Source organism: Passer montanus, unplaced genomic scaffold (assembly GCF_014805655.1).
Source record: "Passer montanus isolate IOZ18808 unplaced genomic scaffold, ASM1480565v1 scaffold136, whole genome shotgun sequence".
NCBI classification, from domain to species: Eukaryota; Metazoa; Chordata; class Aves; order Passeriformes; family Passeridae; genus Passer; species Passer montanus.
In genome coordinates this window covers 25208-50603 of record NW_024360497.1, presented here as the reverse complement: position 1 = coordinate 50603, position 25396 = coordinate 25208, and the positions used below count along the sequence as shown (strand labels likewise).

General features: G+C 38.8%; 1 protein-coding gene across 17 annotated transcripts in view; it reads left to right on the top strand.

Annotated features, from left to right (window-relative positions):
* RBM39 (RNA binding motif protein 39) overlaps nt 1-25391 on the top strand; it is a 30825-nt gene extending 5434 nt beyond the window's left edge. For 4 of the 17 annotated variants that reach the window (XM_039699524.1, XM_039699525.1, XM_039699527.1 and 1 more), the window contains 14 exons: nt 2715-2906; nt 8231-8296; nt 8405-8458; nt 9843-9960; nt 10524-10676; nt 11225-11362; nt 12854-12919; nt 13943-14147; nt 14357-14434; nt 19901-19933; nt 20959-21034; nt 21186-21291; nt 24228-24306; nt 24395-25390. In XM_039699524.1, the coding sequence (XP_039555458.1) occupies nt 2715-2906; nt 8231-8296; nt 8405-8458; nt 9843-9960; nt 10524-10676; nt 11225-11362; nt 12854-12919; nt 13943-14147; nt 14357-14434; nt 19901-19933; nt 20959-21034; nt 21186-21291; nt 24228-24306; nt 24395-24495 (1465 nt within the window). In that variant the 3' untranslated portion in view covers nt 24496-25390. Of the gene's footprint in view, nt 1-2711; nt 2907-8230; nt 8297-8404; nt 8459-9842; nt 9961-10523; nt 10677-11224; nt 11363-12853; nt 12920-13942; nt 14148-14356; nt 14435-15980; nt 16162-19900; nt 19934-20958; nt 21035-21185; nt 21292-24227; nt 24307-24394 lie in introns of those variants that run through there. The other 13 variants (XM_039699518.1, XM_039699530.1, XM_039699532.1 and 10 more) reach the window with 11 other exon arrangements.
* Nucleotides 25392-25396: the final 5 nt, after the last annotated feature.

Below are 25396 nucleotides of genomic sequence, written 5' to 3'. Positions count from 1 at the left end.
TGTCAGTGGTGTTTAAGGAAATAATTTGAAAAAACTTGGAATTGGCAGTTGCAGCAATTTGGAAATTTTCTTTTGTTTACAAATGTAGTTAATACCCTTTGCAACGGATGTAGTCAAAATTGCAGAAACATTCACCTAGCATCAGGTAAAAATACCAGCTTAGTATGTTCAGCATATTTAAATTCTTTTTTTTACTTTAACTATGCAACAGATTTTGCATTTAAGAAATTATTTGTTGTAGAATTGTGGTTTGGAGCAGGGGAAAGCACTTAAAGAAACCAGTGCTTTCTTGAAAAGGTTTAGAGTGTTGAATTGCCTTGCTCCACATCCCTGCCCTTTGAAAACATCTAAATTTATAATACAAGTTTTTTTACAAAACAAGAATACAAGCCCACCTTGCTCAGCAAGCATAATTCCAGGGTGTGAACACCTGCTGATACCCAAAAGGTGTGTAGTCTGTAAAATAAATTCCTTACCTTACAAACATCATTTGGTGAAGAGGTAATTGATGAAAAGAAAAAAAATTACAAAGTTGATAGTTTACAAAACAGTAAAAAGTTAGCTGTGTATTACAGAAATGCACTGAAGTTAGCATGTATGCTATTGTCATCTTCTGAAATCATACAGATGACATGCTTTTACTTGTGTTCTAAATAACAGTGGAAATAATTTTCATGCTAACTGCTTAGACCTCTAAAACCCATCAAAAGCAGTTGCTGTCAATATTTTTAAGCTCTAGAAGTTAATTTTGATACAGTTCTTGTTCCCCATAACCTTTAGATAACTATTTTGTTTGTAATGTGTGACAGTGTACTGTGTTGCTGAAGACAAAGGTGTATGCAGGGTTTGCAAGACTTCTTGCTTTGCTTTAAAAAAAAATAATTGTGTCCAAATGGTACTTTTTATCTACTTCAATTGGGCAAATACTGAAATAAGATTCAAACTGTAAGGAAAATCCACAGCGAACATCAGCAACTTTAAAAATAAATAACAATGTGCAACTTTCAGTAATTGTCAAATCATACTTAGATGTCCATTTTATTAATTGGAAGAAATAAGGATCTGCATTTTTACTAGATGTCTGTCCTGTAGGTCCAGCTCAGTTGTGATTTGAAGGCAGAGCATGGATCTGGACTGCTGGGAGTCCTTGCCTGCAAAGCAGGTTCCCCCTGTTGGATAGGGAATAGCTCCTGTCATTGGTGAAGAGTGGCTGCAGTTAGTAGTTACTGGTACTGGTTAGTATAGTGAGCTTCAGGGTGTGTTTTTCAGAGCTATTTTAACAGTGAGTGTTTTAGGGTTTACCTTGGGGAAACGTTGGTAAATTATGGATCCTAGAGGAGAGGGATGGTGTGTGCCTAACCATAACAAACTGCATTACAGCAGGAAGTGTGGTTAAGTGATTCTGATGACACCACACAGAAATAGAGAACTATCAAAAACTATGAAGCTTCTGAATATTGGGTTTTGATGCAGCAACTTCTCTGTCCATACAAAAATATTAAAGAAACTAATAAACTATGGCAGATAAGGAAAAAAAAATAGTGTTTAAAACATAATTGCAAAATGCTTGTCTTCAGAGATGAATACTAAGATACTTTGAGTGGGCCTTCCTAGGTGGAGATTGGAGAGCAAAAGCTATTAATAATTAGGTTCAGTAAGATGTGCCAGATGAGGGATGTTTTTACTTCAGAAATTGAAACTAACTAGAAGTCTTAGTTTATACATGGCCATAGAAAGCCACAGGGATGAACATTTTGTAATCCACGTGCCCTTTTAAAAGAATTTTTAAAAGCGTGAGTGACCATGTTGAGAAAAGATAATATCTGCAATCAGAAGGCCCAAAAGGAAGAAGAGGAAAAATTCAATGACAAAGGATGTTTCAAACTATGAAAGTTTAGCAGCAAAGTTGATTATTTTGCTGTCTTAAGTAATGGCTTGAGCATCTGTTTAACACGTGTTTTATATATACCTACAGATATATTTTAGAAACTAGGAGACTAAGCTTTGGTGATCTGAGGCTGAGGTGGAAGAAAAAAATTGTGGTCAATCCAAATGCAGTAATGGAACAGTTGCTTACTGCACGTAGTTTTCAAATATGAGGTACAATTGACATATAGGTTTTAGAAGATGCTATTTTCTAAGTAAATTGGTAAAGGTACAAAAATCTGCAGTTTGTCCCAAACCTCTAACAGCCATAGACTTAAAAAAGCAAGTGGTTTATGAGTGGGAGTAGCAAGTAGGAAGCAAAACTCTTAAAAGCAGCATGTTAAAGACTATTGGCAGAGAGTATTAGGAGGAAACAACCTTCCTTTCCCCCAGATTTGCCTCTTTCTTTCTATTTTTGTTGCATTTTGTTTTTCTGCTATATAATGTATCCTTAAAATAGTGAAGTATGTTTGAACACCAGATGAAGTACTGCAACTGCTGTGTACTAGGTCTAACATAGGAAGTGGGTTTTTAGTCCTTTTACTCTTCTGAAAGCATTCTCTAGCAATTAAAAAATTTAAAATACAAATGTGCTGTTGCAGATTTCATGTGGCTCATGAAAGAAGATTGCTCTCACGCTTAGCCACCCATTTAACAATAAAAAGTACAAATACCAACAGCTACAAACTTTTCCCATCAGTGTCTGTGACATCAGAGGAACTGTGGAATGTGGGGTAAATAACACTGAACTGCGTGTGTATCTGAAGTTGCACTTTTTTTGTCAGGAGAAAAAAGAGCAAAAGCCGAAGTCGAAGCCATGACAGAAAGAGGAGCAGAAGTAAGGAGCGCAAACGGAGCCGAGATCGGGAACGGAAAAAGAGCAGAAGCCGGGAAAGGAAACGGAGCAGAAGCAAAGAACGCAGACGCAGCCGGTCTAGGAGTAGAGATCGCAGATTCAGAGGCCGGTATAGAAGTCCCTAGTAGGTTATTTGTTCAGAGTTCCATGTGTGCTTCATCGTTACTATGTGAAAGGTTAAAGTTTCACTCTCTGCTTTCTAAATTGGTCAATAATTATCATTGAAAAGAAAGTGAGAGATTGGTTGAAGAATCAGTAAATACAGAGTGCAAAAGGAGATAGTAATATTCCTCTTCTAGATTTTCATTCTTAGCCAAACACAGAGATGGGAAAGCAAATGAAAGAATGTGTACAGCTGAGTGGAAAACTAAGTTTATCACAAAATCAGTATAACAACACAATTCTCTCCATGTCCTGACTGTTTAAAGTATATGAACTTGATGGTTTAACTGTCAAAAAATTAATAGTAGTCTGTTAATTTGGTTACAGGCTCATACCCTCTTTTTTTTTGTATTACTAAAGATTTTTACTGTCTTGCTGTTCCTGAACATTAACTCCATAAATGGATATTCACACAAACATATTCCATGTTTATGCAGCCAAACTGGGAGCATCGGGTCTTAGTAATGCCCATGTGTTGCAAATTTGCCCTGCTTTTTTCTCAGACTTGTTTAGAGGCTGACAAGAATTCTTTCGTTCCTCTCAGATATTTAGCTGATAGAACTTGAGCAATAGGTGGTTCCAGGCATTTATAAATCAGTTCTCAAAAGATGTTTTTTCATCAGTACAGTTTCTGATGGTTTGGTTTGTACTGTGGTTCTCCCTTTTGCTTCCCATTGCCTCTTTCTGCAGAAACTCAGTGGGAACTGGGCTGTATGCTTGACTCTCATTGATTACCTGAGGCTGCGGTTTGTCTCTGCTGTTGTCTGGGTCTCATCTCAATTGTTGTCAAATCTTGGAATGCAGGATCCTGTTAAAAGAAGGCATTTGAAAAGGATGTATTTTTTTAATCATGACATATGATGCCACCATGATAGAGAAATCTCTCAGGATGTTTGAGCAGACAGTGTTTACCATCTGATAAATTGTAGGCTTGTGCAATTTTATGAACCTGGATGTTTTTCTTCGGGCTTTTTGTACTCTTGGACTACAAACAAAAACTTCCTGAGGTCTCAGGATCTCGCTCTGTGCTAAGTCAGCTGGATGTTGGCATTTTCGTAATGAAAGCCTGCTGCAGTTCCTGGATCCTCTAAGGTGTAGTGGCATCCTATGCATCATCAATCCTATGTATGTGGGGATCATAATATATCAGCCCTCCATTTCCTTTGTCTTGAGTGTCAGAGCCTCTGTACACTGCTCTGGACTTCAGCTGTAAAGATTTCAGCAGTGCAGAGTTGTTTTCCTACAACTCTATTGCACGTAAAGTTTACAGTAGCTGGTTGGGTTATGCCAGTGCCACTGTTGTGGCTCAAGGTACAGAGGACCTTGATCAAAAACTTTAGCGTTCTGTATATGAAGCCTGCTGGCATCCTTCCCTCCAGTGCAGTGTTGTGTGGAGAGGATGTCTTTTGTTCTGTCTTGTAGTTGGGAGTTGCTGCATTCTTCCAGCTGTGTTGGAGGGTTTTATTCTTTGTTTTTCTTGATGTCTCTGGGTGAGAAGGTTTTTCACCTGGAGAAATTTGGGATTTCCAGTGTTCTGGTCTTCCAAAATAATTTCTGCAAGTAGAGGTTGAAAGTATTGATGTTACTACAATAACCCATGCCTGTTTTAATGCACTGAGATATGTTATGCCAGAAAGGTAAGCAAGGTGTTTTTTTTGCTATCCTGGCAGTCTCCCATAGCTGTTCTGGGTGATTGCTCTGGTGTTGAGGTACAGTGAACAAGATACGGGGATAATGTAGTATGCTCTGAGGGTATATAGTTGTGCTATTCATTTGATAGTTTGTTCACTGCTTCAGTTGCCAAATCATTGCTTTCATTTAACCAAGGAGAATTCTAGTGTGTTTAGATGGTTTTGTGGAAAACTGGTATAGGGCAGGAACATGTGTCCCAGAATCTTTTGTGTTGACTGATGGCAGTCAGCAAGCAGTTGCTGTCATTCAGTTGTAGATGATGAATGGTCCTGTTAAAATGATAAACATGCTAATGTGATTCCAGAAGTCTAGTTTTGGCTCTAAATGTGTGAAAGAGAAGGAATTGTGGAGTTCCTGTTCAAGGCTCCTAAAATGCAGGGACCCACCTTTAAATTTCCCTGAATTTCAGGGAGATTAAAACTTCGGTGATAAAGCCTCCTGCATCACCAACCACTTTTGGATCTACCAATACTGAGCTTTCATTTGAAGAAGTTGTCTCTGTCTCAGTGGCATAAGTTCAGTGTTTCAAAAGTGACTGCCAGAGTACTCTTTCTGGTTGGAGAATTTATTTATGGAGTCTCTCCTTGTGGGGCTGTTCCAGTAGTTTTGGGTTGGAGTTATTGCTGACAGGGTTGTAGCTGACTGCAGTATCTAGAACAAATTGCTTAATGGTTTCTATTTTATTTTTTGCTCTTTCTCATGAGCTTTATAAAGGCTCACTTTCAAGCTGGTTATCTGTAAACTGAGATGGTTTTGCCGCTGAGAGCAATTAGGAGGCATCTCAGCAGTAGTCAGAAAAAAGTTTAGGTAATTCTGAAGGAAAAAGAGAGGAGGGTGCTACAGAGAACCTGAAAACTTCGAGTTTCTCACTTTAGGCTTGAAATGTGGTTAAATGCTTTAGTTTTAAATTAGGTTAAAATTAGGTGACTGTCTTGCATTGGTTAGTGTTCACAGGGTTGTTTTTTTTTTCCTCCTGTTATTTTCACATATGTTGTCCCTTAAGTGTTACATAGCTGTATCATTAGGTCTCTTAGGAGAAAACTTGACTGAGTAGTCTTGCTTAGACATCTGCTGGGCAAATCCCAGCTGCTGCTAACAGAAAGTAGAAGTCACTTAGATCGTCCTGTTTCTATTCTGAAATCACAAATTTAGACAAAGCTGTTAGGAAAACAGGTTTATTTCAGTGATGACTGAAAGTTGCTTGTGATTCTCCTGGACTTTGTTAGCCAAAGTTTGCCTTGTCCAACATTTTTCTGTTGGAATCTTGAATATGAATGAATAGGTAAAAGCTGATCATTTGCTGGCTGTCTTCTGACCTGACCATTGTTGGGCCCTGTGGCATCTCATAGGTTTTGTGGAAGTGTGTGCTTTGGCTGCACACAGCGCTTTGGCTTACAAAGAAAGTGACTCCTAGACACAGAGATTAATGGCTTGTGACATGGTGTTTCCATACAGATTAGCAGGAACTGGGCAACAATTGTGGGGACAGTAGAAGCAATGAAGAAACTTTACTTGAGATGTATGGCTTTACAAACAAGTCTCCTTAGAAAAACACAGAGAGAATACTGTTGAAAAGGGTATACTGTTGATTTTGAGAAGATAATTTGGGCTCTCACTTCGCCCTAGGCAGTTTTCTGTTTGGTCTGTTCCAGTGGTCTGGGGTTTCTTAATGTTGGTCTCATGGAGTTCTGTAAATAAGACAGTACTAGTCAAGCAAGAAAATGGAGATTTTTGGAGTTATGGTGTGTTGTGGGTTTTCCCTGCCCTTCTTTCCTCTTCTCTCCACCCCCACCCCCACTTTCTGCATGTATTTGAAAACTTACTTCTCAGTTGTTTGTGTTTTGGGTTCGTTATTAATTAGATTTAGACGAATACTTACAATATTTCTTTCACCATTTTCTTGAGAACTCATGGTCTTAACTATTTATTAATGTTTAGTTGGTCTGCATGTTAGTGTTATGGAGTCACTGTAATTGGTTTGTCTGGCTGCATTTGAATTAAAATGGAGAGCACCACGTTTTATATCTGATGTGAAGGTGCAAGGTAGTCCCATATCTGATAAGAAGGTAGCCTCTGAAATTAGTACCAGTATTTCCAGGTGCAGCTTTTGGCAGTTGTTCCATAGATACTGAAGAGCCTCAATAGACACTTCAGCAATAATTTGTCTAGACTTGAGCAGGAAAGGGAGTAATTTATCCTGGGCAAAAAAGGTCTGGTTTTGATCAGTTGTGATCTCATCTCAACATATGCCTGTGTTTTATGTCTTATTTTTGCTCAGTAAGTAGCTATCTTCATGAGTAGTTTCTAAATGGTCTTTTTTCTTTTTTTTTTTTTTCCCCAGTGTTGTACAGGGCCATGTTTCCCTTGCTTTAACCTGGCCAGCACGGTTTTGGATCTTGGCCCACTACTTCTAACTGTGTCACAACATGCTTAAAAAATGGGCATCCTCCTCCTTGTGGTGGATGCTGAGTTTAACTATAAGCATTACTGCTCCACTGAGGAGCAAGAAGACATTTTTCAGACAAATTGCGTTGCCAAATGGATTTAGTGAAAGACTACTTAGTGTCTTCAGCCCACTGCGTCTTTCAGGGTGTTTTACATCAATTTTTAGCAACAGCAGAAAGAATCAATTGTGTACAGATGGAAAGCCAAAGCCCAGTGCACAGTATTCAGTCTGTGCAGAGTGCCTCTGCACTTGGTGGTGATACAGGAAGAATGTTAACAGGTGTTGTTCTTTGCCTTTTGAACAACTACCAGGAGATCAAATTCAGGGGGAGCATGATAGGATGGATCAGTCTGTTCCTGGGTGCCCCATTAACTAGAAAGAGGACTGTCCTTAAAATGGAAGCAAAGGGCAGATTACAGTGTGTTCCAAGAGTCACTGTGATGCCTGAAGAATTAAATGAGATTCAGTCAAGAGATTGGATTCCTTTTGTGGTTATGTGTCTGTGTACATCTGACTGCTGGGTTCACTGCTTCTGTGGTTTGATGGCCATTAGGAATTTTAAGGAAGCTTCATTTACCTATTTGCAGCACTTAAGTGGTTAGAGCCATTAGTGAACATGTGTCTCTTGCATGTGTCTGCATGCAGCCACTTTGGTTTGCTCTTGCACCGTAAATTTCTTGGAACTTTTGATTTTAAAATGTTACACTTGAGCAAGTAATCCTGCCAGTACCACTTGGCATACATCTCTGAAGCTGAGTTCAAGGCCATGAATGTTATGCTTTGCAGTTGTCAGTATGTAGAACTTGCTTGTGGACAAAAAAGCAGGTGAAAATGATTATAACAGTAACTGTAGCTCAGAATAGTTTGCATATACCAATGTGCCATGACTGACTGTCTCACAAAGAGTCCTGCATATTCTGGGATTTTGTGATGTTGGTGAAAGTGGGAGGGGATCATCTTCTGTTCCTGATGGTCTGAAGTGCTGCATGTATGGACAACTAGCTGATTATCTTATGCATGCTGTGGGTGCTGCTAATGGAAATGATGACAAGTTCAGAGGCAAGGGTGGGTGAGCACTTGGAGCGTGAGTACAGACAGGACACTTTGAATTCACGTACTCAGGTGTCTTGTCTTTTCTTCTACCATAGTTCTGGTCCAAAATTCAACAGCGCCATCAGAGGGAAGATTGGTCTGCCTCACAGCATCAAATTAAGGTTTTTGACTTTTCTCTGTTTTTCATTGCATCATTAATAGGTTTTATTTAGAACCAGGAGTGGTTTATTGGAAGGTTTTCTTGTAATCTTGTTGATCTTTCTTTTTAGCAGACGTCGCTCCAGAAGCAAAAGTCCTTTCAGAAAAGACAAAAGTCCTGTTAGGTATGACTTTTTTTTTTTTTTTTGACGTGTGTTTGGGTTGGTTTGTTTTTGTCAAGTTGGAAAAGTGATGGTGAAATAATGTATGGCTACTTGCTCTCCAGTTTACACTCATAAGTGATGCTGGAATTCATTCAGAAAGCCAGTGAGAGAAGAGCATTGGTAGTATGTTGCTTTCTCCCCACATTGTAAGAGGTTGTAAATAATGTCTGTTTGGAAAACAAATCTTGATTTGTTTGTTTTTTATGTTTCTGTATTTTCAGTCTTTCCCTCATTAATTGTGATTTAAATTAGCTTTTCTGATGAGTCGTACTTAATCTAGAGTATGGAATGGGAAAGTGCAAATGCTTCTTTTTGCTGTCCAGTATTTATTAGTGTTATTTGTCGAGAGGCTATATGCCTCTGCAATCCAGGAGCTGCTTAGCCATTCTTACTTAGTCTTCTTATTTAAGGGAGTAGGATTGAGATAGCTGCTAATGAGATTATTCTTTTACATTAATGCAGTTAAATTCAACCAATCTCATTTTGTTTTTCAGTGACTAGCAAACTCTTACTGAGATAATTATGTTTAAATTGTTCTTGTGTTTTCTAAGTGATTAATATCTATGTGATTAATTTAATAAAAATACATGCTACATGGATGGAAGCTCAATCCAGGATACACCATGCTACTGCATATGTAACTTGCACTTGAGTACAAGTCAGATTTGTTTAGATTTGAAGCTTTAATACATTAACAGTGGTACATCTAATGTCAGCTAATAGTTCAGTATTGAAGTTAATATTATTCTAGTTCTTAATGTGTCAAGGATCAAAGTAATTCACTATTCATACTTCTTTATGGGTTAACAAGCTGAAACTAGGCAATGAGGATTGCGAGTTCTATTTACATGGATGTTAGTCTTGTTTTATGCGGTGGCTGTAGTGACTCCAAAGTGACTGGGTAAATGCCAGATGTGAGTTGGTAAAACCTAGCCCACACTTCTTGTCTGAGAATTTGGATAGCCGATCTGTGCTAGTTTGCCCTATCTGCTTTTGTATTCTTGTCGTTCCATCTTTCTGATGAAAAGGACATGTAAGCTCCATAGCAGTACCTGATATCAATTCTGGACAGTAGCAAAACCTCAGTTTATGCTTTTGCACATAAAATAGAATTTTCCAGTGATATTTGATGCTCACAGTTGAAATAGGATATTCAGTCATGTTATAACTTACCATGTGAATATTTGGTGTTCCCTTCAGTTCTTTTCGCCGCCTTTCTTTAATACAGCAGGCTTTTTTTTTTTTCCTAGACTGTGAAGTACTGATTGCTTAGTGTGTCATTTGTGGTCCATAGATGAGTTATCTTAATTCAGTTGATTTTTTAGCTGAACTTTACTCTTTCCAGAGAACCTATTGATAATCTTACCCCTGAAGAGAGGGATGCTCGAACAGTGTTCTGCATGCAGTTGGCTGCAAGAATTCGACCAAGAGACCTGGAAGAATTTTTCTCTACAGTAGGGAAGGTAATTGATAGGGAAGTTAAAATAATTTTGTATTTTGCCTCAAGTTTGGTATTTTTTCAGAATTGTAAGCATGTGGCTTTCTGGAGCATCCTGTACATCCCTGTGCAAAGAGGGATTAACAATGAACTAATAAAAGCTTTGAACACAAAAATGTAGCTTCTCAGTAGTTGCTTGTTCATGTGATGTGAGGCAAAACATGTTGATGTAATTCTGACTCAATTTCATTTTTCATGTTTTCTTTTTTCAGATAGGTCTATCAGTTATAGTGTCATTTGAAAATTCATGTAACTTCTAAGTTGGAAAAACTTCATTTATTCTATCAGCTGTAAGGTTCTGGTGTAAAGCATTAGCATGCTGCAAGTTCTGTCACATACAAAACAAAACAGCTTTAGTTCTAGCTTGTCTCTGGGATACGTTTGTTGCAAAAGGTGTATGCTGCTGTAGAATTAAAACTGTTGGCTTGGCAAATAATTCTCAGTATTAATATGTGCCTGAGAAATAGGCTGCATTAGGTTTTTTCCTCTTTCTCTAAAAGTATTTCCATCTCTGTTGTTGCCTTTCAGGTTCGAGATGTGCGAATGATTTCAGATAGAAATTCCAGACGTTCAAAGGGGATTGCTTATGTTGAATTTGTTGATGTTAGTTCAGTGCCCCTGGCAATAGGACTGACTGGACAGAGAGTCCTGGGTGTCCCTATCATAGTACAGGCATCTCAGGTAAGGAATTGTAAACCTCATTTTTGTTCATGCTGAGTTATGCCTCCTGTGTTTTGATGAGAAACTTAAAAGTTTGAAAATTTGGCTACCACTGAATATTAGGAAAACCTGAACAAGGATGATTATTTAAGCTTGTGATAATGGACCTTTGTTTCTCATAGATAACAGGCAAATTAACATGATTTAAAGATGTGTAAAGCTACTAGGAAAATACAGATCTTAAGCAAGTAACAGTAAAGAAATTGTTAATAGTATTACAGAAGTGAAGGCTGTATTGCGTATGCTTTCCAGATAATTTACTAGGTAGAAGTCAGAATTCTGCATGAAGTTGTTCAGTTTGAAGGCTTTTGGAGTCTCTTGTCTCTCTACTTGGTCATGGTCTTGGATTTTGTAGCTCTTAAGTTCAAGTCTGATGAATAGACTGCAGATCACGCAACAGCTTCTCTGTTTGATGAATCTTCTAGTTTAGGTCTGATAGATATTTACTTCATATGTTAGAGATTTTTTTATTGATTTCTTATTGAAGTGAATTTTTATTTTCTCCTTAGGCAGAGAAAAACAGAGCAGCAGCAATGGCAAATAATCTGCAGAAGGGCAGTGCTGGTCCTATGAGGCTCTATGTGGGATCATTACACTTCAATATAACTGAAGATATGCTTCGAGGAATCTTCGAGCCATTTGGCAGGGTAAACTTTAATTTGGCATGTTGTGTTAGAGTAGTTTATTTGAAAAACCTAGCTTAGTTGTAGAGCCCTGGCAGCTTCTGGAAATAATTCAGCTTCATACTCACAAAACACTTGTGGCTTTCTTGCACTGCTGTGCCCATGCATCCACAGGCCTTAGGTATGTGGGTAGTGTTGGAGAGCAGATGAGAACTTAGATTTGTGGTGGTGTCCTGTGAATTAGAATAGCAGGTCTTAGAAAGTTCAGAATTCAATGAATACTTGAAATTGAGGAGCAGGGGGGAAAAAAAAGCAGAACAATTCTCGATGTTGTATCGTGCTCTGGCAGCTTGTATCTTTCCCTTTCAGGATTGTGAATGGAAGCCTCATTTCATGGGTTAAAACACAAAAATCAGAGATCTCTGAGAATAGTACTATCTGTCATGTTTCTGATGACTTTTTGCTGCAGCTTTAGCTGATTTTAAGACCATAAACTAGCAGTGTGTCCTATACAGACAGCTCTGAGTTGGGACCACTGTCACTCCTGAACATTGAGCAGCAGCATGGTAGCATGATAGTAAGTTTATGTAGAAAGAATTATGGAAGTGAGCAGATAAAACCTGAAGTTTCTTGTGGAGTTACAATATGTTAGCCGTACTGGTGTATATATCATTTACATAGGGGAAAAGTTAGGTATTCAATATGCTTCTTAATGGGTAAAAAGAAGTCTGTTTGAGGGTTTTGCCTACTGTGTTTGGGTATAAACTCTGCCTCTTATACATATAGTATATGCTTTTCACATGCTTTATTCAGACTCAGTATGCCTATCCCTTTAAATCTCTTGCGCAAAACCCTGGAAAATTGCTACAATTGATAAAATTTAATGTACGTGGCTGCTCATCTGGTGGTTTGGGAGTTTTTTCTTCCATCAAGGTCTGGCAGTAGGATTAAGGTAGTTTAGGAGGCTTATATGGAGGCCTGTGAAGATCTTTGCTTCTTCCGTATACTCCAGTCCTTCCCAATGCTACTTTATAGCTAATGGATACCTCAGTGATGTGTTTTAAATTCAGTAACTGTAAACTTCTAGGAGTTCCCATGTACCAATAGTTATTAAAACATACAGCTTTTTCTTAAAGACCTTCATCAGTCAGGCATACTGCTTTTCTTACTTAGTAAAACAGTTTCTCAGCATATGAGGTGCCATGATCAGTGTGTTTCAGTTACGATCTCATCATGTCTGCATGCTTATTCTGCTAGAATTCAGCATCAAGCCTCTACCCATAGATGAGCTCAAAACCCTTATGTTTTACCTGCTTCTCTTGCTATGCAAGTACCTATTTAGCTGTCTGTATACTGATTTTGAAATGAGGAAGGAATGAGAGACTAATTAAAAAAAACTAATAGTTTCACACATTCATGTATGTGTGTTTGACAGGGCTGTTTTCATGTTGTGTTGTGATTCTTGGGGTTTGTTCCAAAGTGTCTGTTAATAAATAGCTTTATTCTTATCTTTAGATTGAAAGTATTCAGCTCATGATGGACAGTGAAACTGGACGCTCAAAAGGATATGGATTCATTACGGTATGATTAGAATTGCCAGGTTTCTAAGATGATTTCTGAGTGTAACCTTCCCATGTAGGAGTATATCTCTACATATTAACCTTCCTGTGTATATTATATCTGTGTGGTTATATAGTAGCAATCTAAACATAATAAACCATGCATAATCTAAATTTGTTACATATGCATAGGAGGTACTAAATTGCTGCTTGATTACTATATATCCCATTTCACAAGTGTCATGTTGCAGGATGCACCACTGGCTTTTTTCTTTGTTTCTAATGGTTCTCTGGGTATTGAGAAAGGGCAGTGATAATGTTTACATGGGAATAGTTTCCTCTGTAGTCAGTCAGTTGCCTGCAAAAGCAAATTCTGTCTTCTGCAGGCAAATACACTAGTAAAGACTGGTGTTTTTTATAGCTGAAAATAATAGAATTTGAGCTTTTTAGGGGAAATAATTGGGGCTGAAACTTTCAGTTGAAAGCATCTTTCCTCTTTACCCTCAGGTACACAGTTTTGTGAACTTGAGTTTCCTAACTCAATTTCCTCTCAATTTGTCATGGGGAAAAAAGTCTTGGCTGGGACCTCTGGCATGTGGACACAAATGAAACCAAACTTACTGTATAGTTCATACTTGATGGTTTTAACACTGATAAAATGCTTGTGTTTATTTTGATGTTTCACAACATAAAGCAGAATATCTGTTAGGAATAACCTGTAAATACCATGGCAGTTATAAGGTTGCAAAGGAATTGGGTGTCACTCTTGGAAGAGAGCCACAGCCATGACTTCTATTGATTGCAGTATCTAGATGCTGTATCTTCAGCAATATATTTAAATATATTGTACCTAACTGTGAGACAGTAGATACCAAAATATGTGTGTTTGGTTTAAATGAAAAATTCTGAGCACATGTATGTTAGCTTGTTGCTATTATCTAGAAGAGTTTTTCCTATTTGTGTAATTGTGAGTATTACATATAGTAGAAGTGTTGCTGACTCCTGTAGACAAGTATTACTGAGTTTGTGTTTTTCTGATCTACAGTTCTCAGACTCTGAGTGTGCCAAAAAGGCCCTGGAACAACTCAATGGATTTGAGCTGGCTGGGAGGCCAATGAAAGTTGGACATGTAACTGAGCGTACTGATGCTTCCAGTGCTAGCTCATTTTTGGACAGTGATGAGTTGGAACGGACTGGAATTGATTTGGGAACAACTGGTCGCCTTCAGTTGATGGCACGACTTGCAGAAGGTGTGTGCAGTGTTGGATAACAAGTGTTGAAGAAGTTTGCCGAATTTGAATTGAAACACTCCACAGATCTGTTAGGATAAATGAAAGAAACGTTTAAATGCATGATATTTTTTATCTTTTGACAACAGGAAGATTTCCAATACTTCCATTACTGCATCCCTAACTGAATGAAAAGGCTTACTCCAAGTTCTCTCTATGTTCTGTTCCAGGTACTGGTTTGCAGATTCCTCCAGCTGCACAGCAGGCTCTGCAGATGAGTGGATCTTTGGCCTTTGGAGCTGTGACAGGTAAGAAATGATGACCTATATATTTTTAAAAAAAATTACTTTATAAATTTGAGACAGGAGGTACTTAACTATGTTTTTTGGTCTTTAGAAATGAGGTATTGCAGCATGTTTTACAAACTGTAAAACACTGCAAAACCATAGGCAAATAACTAATAACAGTATATCACAATTTGGATGGGTGTGATTAATTTTGCACATTTTTCCAAATTTGCTGGTTTTCACCCCAAGCCTTCATCTCTTCACTATTCTCTGTGCTAGTGGGGATTTGTATGTTCTACTGCAGTATATGTGTTGACTGTTAAAAATGGCAGGCTCAGAATTGGAAGGGGATTGACCCCAATAGGAAAACCAGAGCTGTACAAGGGGCAGGAAGGTTATTAGGACTTTATGGGGGACATACTGTAAAGATGGCAGCAGTGTTTGTACAGCATATGTCCTCGTGAGGAAAGACATTTTATGTCAGGGAATGTGTGTGTTGCTTGGATTTGGCTATGGTTCTCTGTGTGTTCTGCAGGTGGATGTGCTGGAATGAGGCTGAGGGATATGATTGCTGCTGCTTAGTTCATAACGGGTCTGAAAAACAAATTGTTAATGGGGTCTTGAGAGCTAGAGCAGGGAGTAACTTCTCTGAAGGTTTTTTTTTCTTTTTTTTTTTTGCTACTTTTGATTACTGCTATGAACAAAGGATATGAAACTGTCATAACAGTAGAAAGGACCTGAATGTCACAAATAACCAGATGCTAGAATATGTGGGAAGTGTCAGGAAACTAGCAAAGAAAAGGTGGCATTGTTTTTTGCCTTCCAGCAGAGCTTGTGATGAAAATGATTCAGACTTAATAAGATAGGTCTGAATCATGTTACTGAAGGTCAGGTGCAGTCATAAGAAGAGCATACATATGAAGCTGTAGACAGTTGCTAAAAGAATATAATAGAGTTGTTCTAGAGATGTGCCCTTCTAAGGAAAAGAAACTGGCTAGTGACAGAAAAATGTTGGTTGCCTGTTTGAGAAGGATGAAAAACATACAGTAGCAAGGAAAAAGTGTTTCTAGTCCAGAAAAAGAAGGAAAGCTAACAACTGGTGAAGTTAGATCAGCATGTATGCAGTTTATATAGTGGTGTGGCAGTCTCATGTAGAAACACGTCAGCAATTAGAAATCAGAATAGTGTTTAAAAAAAAACCAGTCATTTTCCTCCCCCTCATTTGAAACAAGGTCAAAAAAGTCCAAGCTCACTAAATCAAGAACATGGCCAAAAATGTCTGACACAGCTGAATGGTTCAGGTAGTATAGAATCAGCATGAAAAAACATGGCTGCGGAGAAATAAATGATGAGGCTGGATACAGGTGATGCATGTTTAGCAACTGTAGAAATAAAGGTGGTAGGGGTAGCATTGTTCATTCCACTTGTATTGTACAAAAGGAATAATGCAGACATATGCAACTTAAATAACTTTGGAAAAAGATTAAGCTTTTTGCTGCCATAGAGTCATGAGCTATCCCCAAAGTGAGATTTGGTTATGGATTAAAGATCTCTTTACTCTTGTTAGAGAAAATTACTACCAGGAATTATGTCATTGTGGGAGACTTTAACTTCCCCGATACAGATTGGAGAAGAATTGCTAGTAATAATGGTGGGGCCCAGATATTCCTGGATGTGATATCCGACAAATTTCTTCATCAAACACTCACTGACTCATGAAGAGGGGATTCTATTTTAAACTCAATTTGGTAAGTAATGAAGATGTTATGGATGAGAATAGAAATGACCATTGACTTGAGGGATCATGAGTTGCTCACATTTAAATGGAAGGATACACAAACAAGTCTTAACTGGTCGAAGAAACAAGGCAATTAAGTCATCTGGTCTGAGCAACTTGGGTGTTTGAACAGGCAGGATGTAAAAAGTTTCTTCTGTTTCACATTGCTAATGCTGTGTTGGATCTGTATTCTACAGAAAGAAGAAAAAATTCTGTTAGTGTGGGCTCCACGGTAAACCTGAGTGATCAGCTACCTTAAAAGAAATGAGGAATGACCACACAGCCTATAAAGAATAAGAAAAATGACTGATAATAAAACAATATTTTTAGTTTGGGAAACTATAAAAGATAATTGTCTGCCAACAGTCAGATTGAGTTAGACGTTGTTAAAGATAAAAGAGCAATAGATGAAAATTTATCAAGTCTCAAAGAAAAAAAAAAATCATTCAGGTGGATGAAAAACTACTCCCAAGATGTTTCTATGTATTTAGTTGCCTCAGCTAGTGGGGATACTGGTCATAAAGTTCAGAATTGGAGGAAGGTAAGCTAGGAATATGTAGTTCAAAAATGAATAAGAAAATTACTTCCAAGGTAGGAAGAATGGTAAAAGTAAGAGGCTAATGTAAACAGTTCAGAGGAGTAAAACTCCCATGACATGAATGATGGAGTACATGTATGAAACATGAGGTCTCACCTCTGGTATTGTTGATAAACATTTTAAGTCCATGATATGGTATATAGCTGAAACATGTGACTCTAAATTACACTTGAAGTACACTTAAAGGAAGAAGAATGTGGTCTGGCCAGATTCTGGTCCCGTTACTGAGTAGACTTTGCTCCTGCAGAAGTCATAGTAAAGAAGGGTAAACCAGAGAATATTACAAAAATATAGCATACTGTCAGAAACTGTATGGACCAACAGTCATTGATTAAATTGTGTTTCCTTGGCTAAGGAGGAGCAGCTTCTTGCTGTTCTTTAGATTCCTGTCATTTGGAAGTTATTAAACTGGAGAAGTGAGTAATATAGGAAGTACGAGGTGTGTCAAGAAGCTGGCTTGGAGAAAGAAGGATTTTTATACAGGGGAAAGTTGGAGGCTATTGTTAAAGCCAAAGTTCAGGTGTTGGGCTGCTCTTGTGTAATATTTACATGAATGAAAATGGTCAGCAGTAGAAATGAGGTGAATAAATAGGTGCAAGAAGTTCTTGGGGTGTTGAATATGGTTCACCTTGTCATGGTTAAATCAAATTTCACTTGCATAGTTCTGGGAGCTTAGCAATGGAAGAATTGCCTGGGAGGAGGAAAATATCTAAATGCTTCAGTTTTTCAGTGGCAGAATGTGACCTGGCAGCTTGATACATCGTTGAAATATTAGCTGTGTTCCTAGAGGCAGGTAGGCCTGAGCATCTGAGGTGTAATACATCTGCAAACACTTCTGATAATCTGTGTTCAAGAGAGAGTCAATCAAACTAAAGTAGGGAAAGTAAAGAATTAGTTTTAGGGGCCCTTGAGAATTTGGCCATCCAGCAGGAAAAATAATTTGAAGCTGATCAGTTGTCACTGTGTACTCCCTGTTCTCTTTCTGAACGTAGGAAATTTAAAATAGTCAGCCTATAGAACATTCTTCCAATGTTTTCTGGGACAAAGCATTCCTTACTTGGGGAAGGAGCTATCTGTTTATGGGAGAAATTGACATGGTGTGCTGCAAAAGAGGAAGGGGATGGGATAGCTGTTATCATCCTGGACGGACCTCTACTTGGTCTCTGTTCTAAGTAATGACTCAAGACACTGGGTGATGCTTGGCAGGCTTTGGCCTATTTAAAGCCATCTGGATTTCAGAATAAACTTTATATTTTAAGAGACAAAACGCTTTGATATGTCTGTATTTCTGCTTTCTCTGTACACTAAACATGTACTCCCATCATGCTAGACTTGCTGCTCTTACAGGTGTTATGTAAGAACATACTGGAAAAGTTACTTTGAATTGGTCAGATGTATAAATTTTAGTTTCTGCATACTATTTAAAACTATGTGTAGGGAAACATGAATTGACAGTATAGAGTGACAGTTTCATAATTCTGAGTGATTTTAGAAGTGAGAGGACAGGACTGTTCTTCAGTCATGAGCAACAAGAGAATCCAGTTAGCTGATAAAAGATTTGGTGAGCAGCAGGTTATGTTTCAAGCATGGTAGATAATTAACCTGTGATACTGTTGCACAAGATAGTGGTAGCTGACTTTGCTGTGTTTAGAACAGATCTTACTTGGCCGTGGACAGAATTTGCATTGGTGATATATGCAGGTTTACCATGTTAGGGGCAGGAATTCTGGAGCATTTGGCTGTAGACCCCCAGGCTGACCCACATAGACAAGTTCAGCTGGACATGATGGATTGGAATTGCAGCAAGAAAAGTGTCTGTCCTCATCTAAATTGGGAGTTTGGATATTTGCGGGTTTCTTTCAAATGCCTTTGTTTTCAAAGGAGTCTGAGTATTAATTAAGTAGGTAATTAGTTACAGATTTGTCCAAGACCATGGAGTTTCTGCAAAGAATACAGGCTAAGGCAGCCTTTGCTATTGTGATATTTCTCATTCTATGGAGGTGAGGACTTGGTGGCTTCAGATCTGGATGGAAAACATGCCAAACATGGCCAGCTCTTTTTGCAGCTCAGCCTTGAGAGCTTACTCCTTCCAGCCCTTGCTTTTCAGTATGGCTCCTGGTACGTGTTCTTTGCAAAACACTTGGAAAGGCACATGAGGAAAATCTAGAGAAAAACATTTATTTTTGTTCTTCAGTGTTCTGGAGGAGGTTTTATTAGAAAGGGGATAAGTTGTTGATACCTGGTGCCTTCAGGTATTTCCAAGTAAGCTTGGAAACTTACTTGGTGCTCATCACTTTGCTATTCTGTAAATGAGTGAATTAAGGCGATTGTTTGCTTCAGTCTTCTCGCATCTAGTGTATGTTAAGTGGAACCATGATTAAAAGGGCTTATACTTACAGTTCTTGAATTCTGAAGTTTTCTGTTAGTTCAAAGATGTCATATACTTGGAAATGGCTAGAAAGTCTGCATTTGTTTATTCCCATCACTTTGAATTGGGACAAGTGTATGTTGTTAAACAAGTAAATAATGTTTTCTAGGCCAATTACATGTTCTGAAAATTGGAAAAGATTTAGAATTTGAAAAATGCCAAAGTTACTTGTATCATTATGCCATCTGTATGAAAGCATAGCAGATTAAATATTGCCTTATTCTACTTGAAATGAAATTTAATAACTGCTTTAAGAATGTCAGGTTTGAATAACTGTGTGCTTAACTGCTTTCTGGTAGTAAAGATGTTGGTGTTGACATGCACCTCTAATGCATGTCAGAATTACTGTAATTATTTTCTCATGGAGTAAAACATGTCTTGTAAAGACCTCAATCACAGCAAAAGCAAGTTGGGAGTGATACATTTAATTAAAGGTACATGGTCATGTCTGTCCTTTTAAGGTATTGTTTCTCTTTAAAATGCTTTGTTGTCACAGAATCTGTCAAGTACAGAACATTCTTGTAGAGAAGCTGAAATTAGTAAAACAACTCACAACTAGAGAGGAACAGTGATACTGGAATAAGCTCTTAACCACAGAAATACAAGCTGAACAACCTCGTTGGCAGGTGATGATACAGTGATGCTAGCAAGCATACTAATTAACTTCTCTGTGTTTTTCTTCAGATTTACAAACAAGACTGTCCCAGCAGAATGAAGGTAAACTAGCATTTGATATGACTTGTAGTTAGTAGATTTTATGTCAGGTGTCTGCAGGGGAAATTCTTCTGGTATAGGGTTTGCCCATACCTGAGAAATTGTGTTCTCTTAGTTGTCTAGTTGTCTGTGGGGAATCATGCTGTGATTGATTTTTTTGACTGAAAATTCTTGGTTGCATTTTCTCCAGTGTTGGTAGCATTCCCCAGCCATGTACTAGTCCAAGAAAATGCGTGGGCTGGTATTTGTAATTGAGTAGGAGTGTTCTCCCTGCCTTAGAGGGGTTATTTGAGAATCAGAAGTTTGGGTTTACGGTCTCTGAATTGCTCCTTATCTGACTGCAGAACCCTTAATGTGTGAAGTATAAGGGGAAGGGGGCTGTTATTGCAGCTCCATTGACAGCAGCCTGAAGCCTATGGAAGGGCAGCCTGTGGGACAGTGTTTAACACAATGTTATTGGCATGATGAGCAGCAGTAAATGACAAGTAATAAAAATTTCAGTTATAGGGAAAGAGCAATTTCATGCGTCAGATGTTTCCTTCAGTCAGCCTTTTCAAGGGATAAAAGTGCAGGTACACCTCTGAAACAGGTGCTTAAAACGGGTTTTAAAAATTCCCCAGGGTTGTCTGTCCTCTGCTGTCCAGTCAGCTGAGCTGGTGCTGTCCTGAGCTGCTGTTGGGCTTCTATGAGGAGCAAAACATAAAAGGCGCTGCTGCCATAAAACTCAGGCAGATATTCTAGATGCAAGTTAAGATAAATGCCTTTTAATAATGTTCAAATGGAAAATCTGCCAAAATCAATGTACACAATTATATTTTCACTTTTCAGGTTCAACTGTGATTCATAGTGTGCTGGTTTTTGTATTGATCTGTTTAAATATATCTTATCATCAGTAGTGTCTGGTTCTGCGTTTTGCTTTCCTGCCTTCACTTTCTCTTTAGTCAGAGCTGTTTATACTGAATAAATTAGAGCCATGCATAGCAGGTTCTTAGATATGCTAATGTCTCGGGTTTTTTCCATTACAACAGTTCTGGCTGCAGCTGCTTCTGTACAACCACTTGCAACACAGTGCTTCCAGCTTTCCAACATGTTTAATCCTCAAACGTAAGTGATTTATTATTGTCTGTTTGGCATTTGTCAATGACTTTAACATGTAAGAAAGAAATCAGAATGTTGCAGGAGTGTGTTTAATGGGTTTTGGGGGTGGATTTTGTGTGAACAATATCTCTGTCCTGTTTTTCCTTCCCCTGTACAGTGAAGAAGAAGCTGGCTGGGACACAGAAATTAAAGATGATGTGATTGAGGAATGTAACAAACATGGAGGAGTTATCCACATCTATGTTGACAAAAACTCAGCTCAGGTATGCCTGCTTCTGGGGGGGACACCCTGAGCAGATGTTAGGAGCTCTGTTACTCTCTTTTGTCTACAGGGAGCATTATAACTATGGGGCTTTTTTGTCACTCTTAAGACACAAAAAAGCATGATGTGAACACGTTGTTCTTGAGGTAAAAAAGGGGTAGTTTATTTTCCTACTCCAACATTTACAGATTTCCAGAAGTGACAGTGGATTGGAAGGTGAAAGTGCCACCTCTCCTACGACACTGGACAAACCAACAATCTATAAAATTTTTCCTCCTCCATAAAAGAATGCAGAACAATAAGTTATTTACAGAAAGTGTGTGAGAAAATTTGTTACAAGAACGTAAACATCAGAAGGCTTAGAAAATCTTAAAAAACAGGGCGACACTTTTCCTAAACTGTACCTAAATGTCTTAGTTTGTGCAAAATATAGGTGGTTCCCTCCTATTGTGAGTCATTGTGTGTAACTTGGATAAGCTCTTGCAGGTTTACCCAGCTGAAGTTGCTATAGAAGAGCAGTGACCAGTTCAGGCATTTGGCATTTCCCTTATGCTGTGCCTTCCCCCCAAGTCAGGGACTTCAGTTTCCTCTTTCTAGAGCACAGGCTTCAGCAGAAAGGGCCCTTGCTCCAACATAATTACAGCGTAAGGTAAATATGTGCCTAAACCCATGGTTAGAAACAGTTGTGCTCACTCACGACATTAAAGCCTTGCAATGGGCAGTCTGAGAGCCTGGAGTTAGTCAGCAGCAGTCTCTCTTCCTTGTTCTGAATTCCAGATTAATGCCTGCATCTTAAACTGGTGAATATATTTTTTCTTCTGACTTCACCTTGTTTACATAAACTGCAGACCTCTTCTCTGTATTTCAGCTCTTAGACTGTATAAACTCTGGAAGGTCTGTAAATAGCTTAACTCTATTGAACCCTTTTATTAAAGAATTCACAGCCCAAACAAAAGTTCAGTTTTCACATGATTTCACAGTTGGGTTAATTTCTACCAGACCCTAAAAGTGTCATCTTGTGTTCCATGCTAAGATAAGGCTGAAACCCCTGTTCCTGTTGGTGTGCTTAGGTGGGATTATTCTGCCCTGGTGATCCACTTAGCACTCAACCATTGCTGTCTTGTGCAGCTGCCCCAGTATCACCTGAAACCCTTTCTTGTGGGTTACAGAGAGGTTAGATAGGAGCTGCAGTCTAGCACATAAAACAATGTGCTGCCTTACCTAGCATCTTGTAATCTTCAAGATCACACCTGTGGTCTTGGACTGTTGGACTGATGAGAGGCAGAAACTTTCCCCATAATGTGTTTGTTATTTACAGAAAATGAAGTGTTCTTTGACAGAAGAAAAACCCCAAAACAACCAACAACCCAGAACACTTCCCACCTCCAACAAACCCTCCCAATATCTAAACACAAAAAAATGACTGCACAACCCCCCAAAAAACCACCACCCCTAAAACTACACCAGCCCTCAAGATACCTCAGCTAGGTTCTAAGCCCATGGAGCTGTAAAATTCTGTTTCACATTAGCAGGGGGATTTAAAAGAAGAAACTGCAACATACTAAGTAAGGAGTTAATGTTTCATAAAAAATGAAATCTGTTTTGTCATAGTAGCACAGCAGTGACACAGATATAAAATACCCACTGATAGTGTTTCCATTATACCATTCTGTCTTCCAGGCTTAGATTCTGGGCATCTTGAGGGCTTTGTCTGAGACTTCCTTGCCGAGGGCTGTCAGGTGTTGGCTTATGATGGTGTGATTTGTTGTGGATTAAACAGTTGCAGTCCCAGCTGAGTGCATGGCTCATCTACTGCATCTATCTGTGCTGCTGGGTGTTAAGGAAAAGCACAGCTTTGTGTTTCTGCACCTCATTTGGGCATTTAAGCAGTTTTTGCAGGGGGAGACTGAGAGCAGAGCTCTGTATGTTAATTGATTGCTTAGTGCCTTAAACACCAGCCCCTAAGCTTAGGTTTGCCCCATGAGAAAGGAATGAGTTAGATTGCAGTGGGAAGAGGTAATACTGGCTGACTAAAGCTGCTAAGGAAAGGCTGGAGTCTATTTTTTAATGCACTATTTTCCTGAAAAATCTGTTTCAGCTAGAATTGATTTTTTGGGTATTACTGGTGGTTATTTTTGAGCAGACAGCCAGAAAAATACCACACATTACTGTGGGCATCTCTGTGTCTTGGAGTTGTTGGATGTGACTGTTGTGGTTCTCTGGATTAGGGAGGCACAGTGCTTGATCTGCAGATGGCAAACTCCAGGTGTCTCTGGTGAAGTTCAAAGATCAGTCTGTCATGCACCTTGGGAACCATCTCAGGCTCTTCCTGCCCTGCAGGGATGGGATTTTCTCTTTGCCTCAGTTCTTGTTCAAGTAAAGACAGACATACTGATGTGTTTATAGGAGAATTTTTATGATATCTTGAAGTGTTGCTTCCCATCTGTGGGAATGCGGAGTGGTTGGTTCTTGTGGAATACAGGCTGTGAGCTTGTGTGTTGAGTGAAGCATATGTGATTGAGGTTAGTGGCTTACAGACCTGGGCAGCTGGGCTGCCTTGGGGGCAGCCAGACCCCTTATGCTGTTCTCTTTCACATGGTGTTAATGATTAGGAGCCTTTAGATCCTCTCTCTAAAAGGCTGTCAGGAGCAGATCAGCCATCCGTGGCTCAGTAATTGCTAGTCAAATGCATGTTTGGGCTATCTTGCAAAATCCTATTTAGAAAACCTGAAGGCTGCAGTAACTAGCACAGTGGAGTAGTGCCTGCCAGTACCACTGTCCCCTTATCTTGTGCTCATTCTGTGTCATGGATTAATGCCAGCTGGTGCTGGGTGGAGGTGGTATGGCTCTTGTCACAGCCAGGTCCAGGGATGGCTGAGGAACAGCGTGGGGGAAGTGTCTCTGACTCCTCACAGGCCACACTATTCTGTCTTGCAGGGCAATGTGTATGTGAAATGTCCCTCCATCGCTGCTGCCATCGCGGCTGTCAATGCTTTGCATGGGAGGTGGTTTGCAGGTGAGTGTTCCATGTACATGCCTACATTTAGCCGTCCATTACAGAAGTGACCAAACACTGATGTTTACTTTTTTTCTCTTGTGATTAGGTAAAATGATTACAGCAGCGTATGTACCTCTTCCAACATACCACAGCCTTTTCCCAGACTCTATGACTGCAACCCAACTACTGGTTCCTGTTCGACGATGAAGATTAATTTAGTCAGTTTTGTACATAGGTATTTTTTGGAGGAAGATTGAGTTATCTTTTATTTAGATAAAACTAAAGGAAAGGATTTAATGTCATTTTGTGTACACTTCCTGCTATCTTTAAAAATAAAATGAAGTAAGCAGAAATGCAGTGTGTTCATTCTCCCTTACTAGCATTTCCACTGTATACAAAGCTGTTGACTTCTTGTTCTGCCTTGTAATTCTTGTACATTGACAAAGGTGATCCGTAGGAACTGAGAAGTAGCTCATAGATAACAAGTACTCCGTAAAAGGCAGATGGGACATAATGACATTTTTAATGTTTCATGAGCCTTTCTTTTAATGCAGCAAAGACATTTTACATTTCACTAAATGTGGGTGATCTGCTCAAGGGTAGTATCAGAGAGAGACTGAATGAAGGGACATATTTAGTGTTTTTGTATAAATGGAAAATTCAAAAAGCTACTGAATGCTGACTGCAGACAGCTACTCAGCTTGCTTTGTGCTGAATAATTGGTAAGAATAGGAGGATTGAAGGGTTTTATTTCTTGATGGTAACTTTTGATTATTGTATCTGTAAAAGTTTCTTTGTAAATACTGTGAGGTGTGTCTAAGTTTCCAAACAAAACATCTCTGCATTTCCAAATGAGTTTCCACAGGCACAGTGGGGCAGAGCTGGAGGATTTCAGCCAAGTCTGAAAATGGGTAGGAAATACAGAAAAGTGTTTTGTTCTGGTTGCATATAATCTTTGCTCTTTTTAAGCTCTGTGAGCTCTGAAATATATTTTTGGGTTACTTCAGTGTGTTTGACAAGACAGCTTGATATTTCTATCAAAGACTTTCATATTGCAACAATCTTTGTAAGAACCACTCAAATAAAATTCTCTTAAAAAGGCCTTAAT